This window comes from Marmota monax, unplaced genomic scaffold, assembly GCF_021218885.2.
Source record: "Marmota monax isolate L192 unplaced genomic scaffold, Marmota_monax_Labrador192_F-V1.1 WCK01_AAM20220418_F8-fsc01354, whole genome shotgun sequence".
In the NCBI taxonomy this organism is placed as follows: domain Eukaryota; kingdom Metazoa; phylum Chordata; class Mammalia; order Rodentia; family Sciuridae; genus Marmota; species Marmota monax.
Window position 1 is genome coordinate 19,286 of NW_026692241.1, and position 9,282 is coordinate 28,567.

Consider the following 9,282-nt stretch of genomic DNA (forward strand, 5'->3'; position numbering starts at 1 on the left):
TTTCTCCTGTGAGATAAAGAGTTAGCCAGGCATGGTGGTATGCAACTATTAACCAAGCTGTTCAAGTTGCTGATGCAGGAGGATCCTGACTTCATGGCCAGTCTAGGTATTTTGAATGTTAATGGGGGCAGAGGTGGTAAAGGGCCCATAGTAAAGGGAATAAACAAAAATCAACAGAATAGGCTAGGGTATGGGTCAATAGTAGAGTGCTTGCCTAGCAGGCAGGAGGCCCCAAAGAGGGAGGCCCACATGCATGAGACCCTGGCTTCCTTCTGGATACCTCCAGCACAAAACAAACAAAAAGCCAACAATTTATGGGAGCAGCTTAATGGTAGGTTACTTGCTTAGCATGTCCAAGTATTGGGTTAGATCTCCAGAACCCAAGGGTGGAAGAGGGGCTAGAAAATATACTGGAGGAATGTAATGATTGGTCCTGGGAATTGTTTTCTTTTTTAGTTCATAATTTTTAAAATTATTCTTTCCAATTTAGAAATGATTGGAAAATTTTAAATATGGGATAATGGAAGAGATTTTGACACATATATTTTATTAGGAGATGGCTATTCAAAAGTCTTTGTTGTGGCTCTGATTTCTTTTTCTAATGAGCCCTTGCTCAGAGGAGAAGGTTGTGGGTTCAGCACTAGCAGTCTTGCAACTTAAACACGACTGTCCTCCCCAACTGTACATAGTGGACCCAGGAGTCCACTGGGCACATGGTATCAGAGGTAAAAATGTGTATGAGACACCCCCACACAAAAAATCCCCCAAAAGTGAGGAATTAACTGCAGTCCCTTTGGGATGTGAGGTCTTCAACAACGCCTCATGGATCTCAGGTAAGCAGGCTCCAGAGGTCCTGCTTCTAATCATGGGGCTAGTATAATCCACAGGACTGTTTCTTTGGTTGCTGTTTTTACTACTTAGTTTTCATTTTAAAAACCTCATGTCTTTCATAAATTTGAAGCATGACATTTGCTTTTCAGAAAACCTGAGACTGTTTTATATGAGTTATGGGGTAGGGAGTGGAATAAAATATACCAGAATATTCTGGAATCTTAGTGATGCTCATCTGGATTCCACAAGAGTGGTTTTTCTGTGAATAAAGTGTTTTGTTTTGTTTCTTCATTTTAAATTCCCATTTAGGTGTTGTTTTAAAATATTGGGTGAACTTGCAGTCTCATGCTAGTACCTCATGCTGCACATCTTTGATGGTTCTCTAGAATAAGAGGTTTTAAAGTGGTCCTGCATATGAAAAGTTGGGGAAACTTTCTGTCTCCTAGGTACCATTATTAAGAGCAATGCTTCCCTTATTCTTCTCAGCAGCCTCTCCTAGACAGGGAGAACCATCAAATGTACATTCCAGAGCTCAATATCATGGCTAAATACAATGTTCATTTTTTTTTCAAAAAGGAAATTGTCATTTGCTCCATAAGTCAGAACTTACAATGCCTGTATTTAAGAGGAATTGTATTTATCATATTAAAAACATGTTAAATATCAAAAAAATAAATTCCAATCAGGCATCACTTAATGGTGAGATTGGTTCTGAAAAATGCATGAGAAGATTTTTGTTGTGTGGACATCATAGAGTGCACTTACATAAACTAATACAACTCTGATGTCAATCTTCACTTGATGATATGCCCTGAGGCATCACCATCATATACAAAGTCTATCCTTTTTTTTTTAATATATGCACACAGTTTTATATATAATGCAGCATCACACCATGTAGGGTATTTACTCTTATTTGTACATTCAGATATGTTTGAAACACTTCTTAAGGCTACAAAACAGAACATAGAAAAATAAACAGGAATATATTCAACACTTACAAAAAGTGATATGATAAAGAATATAAAGTACTATTTTCCTTTCAACACTTCAAAAGATATGTATATATACTTTTTTTTTACAAGTAACATCACAAATGATCACATCTTCACATGCTTGTAAGTATTATTTGTACTCAGTGTAAGGCTATTATCATTTTTATACATAAATTTTTCTAGCTCTGTAACAATGCAATTTTTAATCCATTCAAGTAAATCCAACCCCAAAGTTGCTGCTTCCCAGCATTAAGACATGCACCCACCCCTCTTAAAGGATTCTCTAAAACTTGTATTTCAGGGGTCAGGGAGGAGAAAATCTCTTCTAAGAAAAAAAAATCCCAATTAGCGGTAGAGTAAAGGGCTGACACTACTAGCAAACCTTAGTTCTTTGAAACTGACATACTGGAAATGAGCCATTATTAAGATGTTAAAACAAAAACAGTAGCCTTTACACATAAAATGGGGAGCAAGATACAGTACACAGAAACAGTGTAGCCAAATACGCATTCTCTTCAGCAACACTGGAATGGGCCTTGCTTAGTACCCATAAGTGAAAGACGAAAAAAATTACCTCATCTAAAACTGAAGGCAAAACAAATGAGGCAAAAATAAATATTGCTAGTTTCTAGGATGGCTGAGTATTTTCTAAACCAGAAATGGTTAGAAAGAAACTTTATTGCACCAAGTCAATCTTAAGCAAGTTTGCAGTTCACAGGCATTTTAATTCACCCTTGAGTCACAAAGGAAACAACACACTGCAAGAATAGAGTTTGCTTCAGATAAGCTGTCTCAGCACTGTGGTTTCAAGAAACCCACCGCTGTCAGATGGAGGCAGGTCTGAGCTTGGGTCTGCCATGACAGTGGACTCATGGAATACCAGGATCGACAGGAGGACAACACAGCTGCCAGCATCCTGCTACAAGGAGCATGGAGGGCAAGAATGGAAGATGGATCTGAGGGAAATGAACTTGAAGAAGAGACATATGCACAATACTATAAGAAGGGGAGCTGGACTCAAGTTCAGAAGAAGCACCTAACTAAACAAAAACAAGTGAGCTTTGGTCAGTCTAAACATTTGTTCTTCAAAATATGTCTGATCATAATATGCTGAAGTTTCATAATTTCCAAATCAAAATATAAATGATTCTCCATTCTACCCTTCTGCCTTTTTCCTATATAGAATTATCTCAAGTCAATATATAATATGACATACAGTTATAATATGAAGGACAAAAGCTTGCTTGGCCTTAGTTTGACCTCAGCATAAGGCAAAATCCCCTGGACTAAAACATTTAAAAACAAATCTAAAGAAAAAAAAAACTGACCTTCATGCAAAGAGTGATAATTTTAAAACTAACAAAAGTCAGAGTTCTTTTATTCCAGAGGTCACTGAGAAAAGTACCATCTGCTAAAATTCTTTCAGCACTGATTCCACCCTGTGCTGGAGGTTAGAGATGGGAAACAGGAAGAAAATCAGTGCTTCCCTCAGGAGTGATGAGTCTTTCGTTAATTGAGGTAAGGTAGGATGACAGTGAAGAAACCAAAAGAATTCTGTCCTATCCAATTTTAAAACATTTCCAGAAACAGATCAAATCCCAGTCATTACAATAAAGGACACTGGAAACAATTACTTTTACTCCTGAGATCAAACTTACATTGAACTTTTAAATCTGGTATTTATATCAAAATGATTTTCATAATAGAAATTATCAGATAAACTAACCTACAATAAAAGGGGGGGTGAAAAAGAAGAGCCTTCTAAGCTTCTCGTTTCATAATTCAGCTACTGATATTAAGGAAAAACAGGTTTCAGCAGTACCTTCAACAACTGCTCTAGCTTAGAAGGTGACAACAGAAATTCCTCAACAGGTTCTTTCAATTTTTCTATCCATATAACCATCCCAGTCTTTACAAATTTTTACCTAGCACCATCATAATAAAATGTTATCTTTCAAAGTGCTCTCTAAAATCCTATGTTACAAAATATCTAAATGCTAATACTACCCAAATCAGCAGTTACATAGACATTAGGTAATTAAAAACAGCACAGAGGTAAATAACCATTATTACAGTACAGTGGAGATTCACTGAGCCTAGCTGACATCCACACACTCCTACAGGTTATCAGAGAACCCAGAAAACTCATCTGCTTTGTCAATTCAAGTGAATTATATTTGCTTTTAAAGTAATCTGCTTTAAAAAAAATCCACATCTATTTTGGCTAGGTATATTACACATGGCATGCAAAGAAAAATTACTGTATTATTTGCATAGCACTCAAACTTCCTGATCAAAAGATAATCTCAACATTTAAAAAAGGGTAGATTTTCACATTGGTATGTACAAATAAGAAATACAAGCTACAGTTATTTTTACAAAGTAACACAGATGAATGAATACTGTGTTAGTTAGAGTCCAATCTCCAAATGAGAACAGAGTGCAACATGCAAAGGGAACTCTAGTAAATACTGAAGACTGGAAGGAAGAGGGATAGAAGACATGTTACCAGAGTAACAAGTTATACAATGCAAAGCAAAACCATTTTCTAGCAGCATCCTCTAGATAAGAACTAGAAGTTACAATCATTCTTATTTTCGTACAATTCCAGCCATGACAAATTGAACATGCAAATATAAAGTGATACAAAACCAATGGTGCAAGGGAAAAACAAAACAGTCACTCTCTATAGAAACCTGTCAAGCTAAAAATTTTTAACATTTCTTCTCACAAAATATTTAGAATCTGTCAGTGCATTAGTGTTAAAGTGGCATTAAAAAACTTCTGCAATTTTAACAGATGCAGATTATTTTCAAAATGCATAGCATCTACATTTCTTTCGAGTAGGCACCATGATATTTACACCAGTGCTAAGAATTCTTGGTGGAAACAGCCATTTCACTGGAATTTCCTACTATTTCTTAAACATCTATTCTTGTATGCAATCTCAAATTCAACAAATACTCACCAAAAATATACCCTATGAATATTAAAAGAACTATATACATTTCTAAGACACAGGTTAATAGGCTGCCTTATATGTAATATTAAAGAGAAGATATTATTCAAGTTTGACAGATATTGAGATGAAAGGCCTTTGGGTTGGAAGCATTTTAAAAGACAACAGTGTTTTAGGCTGAGAATCGTTTGAGCCCAGTTTATGACTAAGGCATTGCATAATAAAATATACATTTCTATTTGGTGCAATGTTATATTTTGGAATCTATACTGTGTCCAATGGTGTTTTGTCACTTTAGTAAACACTATAAAGCACACATTTCCAACATTTGAAATCAAACTTTTACAAGGAAAAAAACCAAACACTAAATCTATAATGTTTTATATTAGGCTGTTTATAAAAAATACTTTAACAAACTTATTTTCTAGTTTTTATGGGGGCAGTCACCCGATAAATAAATGAAAACAGATTGTGAATGAAGATAAATGGCAATGCCAAAAATTCACCTGCCCCTGACTCATGTCCAAAATCTCATCCAGAATGGGAATGAGGGTAAAGGGGGAGGGGAGGATATAATTCCAATTTGGGTTTTTATTTTAATGTATTTTTTAAAGCCTCCAGAAATACTCCACCTAAGAAAGGGCTTCTGTTCTAAAACATCAGAGCAACAACCATCAGGTGTGTTGTCCCCTATGGCCATCTCCCATCCCCGATCTCCTCCTATCGCCCCTATATGGACGTCCTCTGACGTTTCGATGGTACTGATAACCTTCATCCCGGCTTCTGCTCGGCTGCCCTTTCCAGGTCTCCTCACCTCTCACGTGTTGATATCGGCCCCTACCAGAATAGCCCAATCACTTTTGTACTTCCTGCCTCCATAAGTTTGATTATAGAACTGCTTGGATCTGCCACTTCTCAGAATATTAGACACTTCATTTTCATCTTCTGAACTCTCTTCTTTTGGTCTTTGCACTCTGCTATCCATAGAGTTGGCCCCAGGGCTGACCACATCAGCAGCAGTCTTTGGATCTTTTACTTTCTCTGGTTTTTCTTTCAGACTTTGAATGGTCCTCTTAGGCTCAAGTTTAACAGGCACAGTTTCTCTCTCTCTCTGTTTAGAATCTGAGAAGGAAGATGAGACTTTCCCTCTGCTCCAGGAAGTGCAGAAGCCAGGGTCAGATCTGCCTTTTGTGTCTGGGCTGACTGCTCTGCTCGGCCTTCATGTTTGCTGCTCACGCTTGTTTCAGGGAGAGTGTGTACAACTTCACCCCTGGCTTCTGGAAATTCATTTACTGCTAAGACTGAACCACATTCTTTAGAGAGATCCAGGTTTTCCAGAGGCAGATCCAATTCTCCTTTCTCATCAGAAGGCAGGACAATATTCTGCCTCATTACAGGATTTTCTATGAACCCCTGAAAAGGGTATCCATACCAAACGTGAGGAAAGAAAGGAGGTGCAATGGGAACTGGGCCTAAGAATGGATTAGGTCCAAAGGACGGTTGTGGATACATGTTCTTGCCACTTAGTGACTCTTCATATTCAGCATGAAGAAGCTGCCCAGTGTTCTCAGATTCAAGATCAGCCTGGTAAGACAACTGTCCATGACTTTCAGACACCTGAGATGGAGGGATAACCAGAGGTGAAGAAAACGTCGGTGGTCCAATATCTGCCTGAAGCATCTGACCATTAACACTGGCCTCAGTCTGCATAGGAAAGTGTGCATCGGTACAAGTACAATCACTTTCATTCTGAGCAGAAGGAGCTTCTTGGAACCAAGGATTATGAGGATACACAGGTACTGGGACTTTTGGGTACATCCTGCAGGCTGCCAGGTAGGCCTGGTGCAAAGGGTAAAGGTAAGAATGTGGGGCCCACATAGGCCAACTATATGCCTTCATTCCAAGATTGAAGAAAAATCTAAGAATGTTCTTATCTTTAGGCAGGTCCTCCACAGTCTGACACAGTGAATAAGGTGGTGTAATGGCTCGATCTCCCTTTTCATTATAAGGAAACCCAGGATAGAGTGGGTCTTGGTAAAGGCTCAGTGTCTGAGGCAAAGGCATCAAGGGCTGGTTAACTGCCTGAATTGACACAGGAACTGGAGAGGGTGTTAAATGAGCTTGAGACACAGCAGAATCAGGTCCAGTGGTCAAAGTCTGTGTCACTGATAAAACAGGAATTGGAGCAGGGACACCTGTTGGTCCAAAAGTTGTAGGCTCACTTGGCCAGGCTGGCACAGTGGCTGGTAAAGAAGGCACCACAGGAGTTAGATGTACCTCTGGAGAAACTAAAAGGGGAGCTGGATTCGAAAGAGACACATGTTCTGCTGGCTTTTGTTCTGCAGGAGATGGGCACTCTAATTTCTTTGACTTTGATGGTGATGAAACTCTTGCACATTTTTCATCACTGATATTCTCCAATGTGCTTGACTCAGGCTTTTTATCCAAGTGAATATGCCCATGGATAGGTTCTTTGTCTTTTCGTTCTTCTATATCCATTCTCCGCCTGCTTCCTTTCCTATCACTTACATGCGATGATTTTCTCTGAACACATGGGTTGCTACTCTGAGAAGCTGACTGACTCATTGATGAGCTAGAAAGAGCTGGGAAAGCCTGTTCATCTCTGTTCTGAATCTCATAGAGTAAACGAGACTCCTCTATAGCTTGCTTCTCTCTGCGCTCTTCTAGGGAGAGGCCAAAATAGTGAGATTCTCGACCTGTATGATCAAAATCTTCAACTCTCTCACGATCAGGTTTTCTTATGATCTGTGAGGGTGTCCTGCTAAGATTTTTGTGCTCACTGGAGGATTTCTGAGACTGGGACCCTGAAGAATGACTAGAGAACGCATGTTGTCTTACTCCTGAAGGTTGCTGCAGGCGAGGAGGTAGTGCTGATGGGGCTTTTATTGGCTTGCTTGGATTCTTTGGCCCTCTGTAATCCATGTCAGAATGGAAATTTTGTCTGGAAGTGGAAGGTTTTTTCATCTTCTTTCCTGACACTGTGTTCCAGCTTTCTGGGGGAGGTGCTTTGAGGTTCTTCTGTGTAGGTTTTTTTCCCAGTTCTTCAACCAAAACTGGTCCATTTTCAGAGTGTATCCCTTGAATGTCTGCATTATAAAACTTTCCATTGTGATCCAACCTAACTTGGCATTTATCTCCAACTTCATATTGTAAACCAGCAGCAATGGAATAATCACGTTTTTGTTGAGCTTGTTTAGACTTTAGCCAAATCTCATACTCGACATTTCTATATACTGCTGGATTAAGTGACTTAAGAACCTTTCTAGATAAAGGCAGGCTAGAAGAGCTCCCATTGTCCTTCAGGTGCTCATCGCCTGTCAAAGGTTTAAATCCATTTACATCATTAGCAGGGGTAGTTTTACTCTTGCAACTGTCATCCTCTGAATCGGATATTTCGCTGTTGTTTTCATCAGTTACTTCAGAGGTGTCTAGTCCCATCATGATTTTACTAACATCAGTCTTAAATACCTTCTCATACAGCAATTCATAAAGGAGAGACTGACACATAGCAGAACTATCTTTATACTTTATGGGATAGACAATATCATAATGATTTCCATTGGAAAAACATAGTAACACCTTTTCAGGAAAATTATTTTCAGTTACTTGTGAAGGAGAAACATTTGGTTCCCGATAAATTACAAAATCTTTCCTGTACATAAGAGAAAGGGCACTTATTTCCACTTGTCCTACCCATTCCTGTGGATTTTCCAAACGTTTTAAATACTCTTCAAATGACCCTTCTATAAACGCTTCAAATTTCTCTCTGTTCTCCCGAAGATAGTGAATACAGGCCATTCTAACTTCAACATGGCGAGACTGAGAGTGCAATACCTGCTCCGCCACTGCCCGCAATAGGCACGACCCGTCCTTGGCTACCAGTTTCCGATACAAGCCCAGTTTTCGCAGATAGGCGTCCATGGGCGTCGCGTCCTCGCGGGGCGCCGCGCCGCCCTGGTCCCCGCCGTCGGGGGCGCCGACGGCCGCCTCCATGTTGCCGGTCCCGCTGCAGGCCAGGCGCGCGGGCTAGCCCCACATGGCCGCGCCGCCGGCTGCTCGACGCCCCGGCCTGGGGCAGGCGGCGGCTTCGGCTGGGGCTCGGCGAGCTGCGGCAGGCGGCGGCCCGAGGCAGCGGTCCGCGCTCTCCCGGCGCATAGGGGAGCCCTGCCTAGTGCATGGCCGTCCGCACGCGGCCGCCTCCCCGGAGGGGCCACGCGCCCGGGGGGCACGGGGGGATGAAGGAACGCCCCGAGAGGGAGCAGTCACTTTCCGACCGCCTCACCGCCCCGCTCGGGCGCTGGGCCGAGGGTCGCCGGCCCCACAAGTTTCGTGGTCCCGACGAGAGTGGAGCTAGGAAAGCCCCGCCACTGGCGCGCGCCGGGCCGCCTCGGGGGAAGCGAGGCCTGCGTGCCTCGTGCGCTCTCCTCGCCGGGAGCCGAAGAAACCAAAAGAGAAAGCCGCGGCCTTGGGTTTCCC

General features: G+C 41.1%; 1 protein-coding gene across 1 annotated transcript; it reads right to left on the reverse strand.

Annotated features, from left to right (window-relative positions):
* Positions 1–2,486: 2,486 nt before the first annotated feature.
* On the reverse strand, positions 2,487–8,807 carry LOC124085480 (OTU domain-containing protein 4-like). The gene is given in 3 exon segments (XM_046433141.2): positions 2,487–5,632; positions 5,635–5,896; positions 5,899–8,807. Coding segments are annotated over 3 exon segments (3,336 nt in total). The 5' UTR covers positions 8,800–8,807; the 3' UTR covers positions 2,487–5,459.
* Positions 8,808–9,282: the final 475 nt, after the last annotated feature.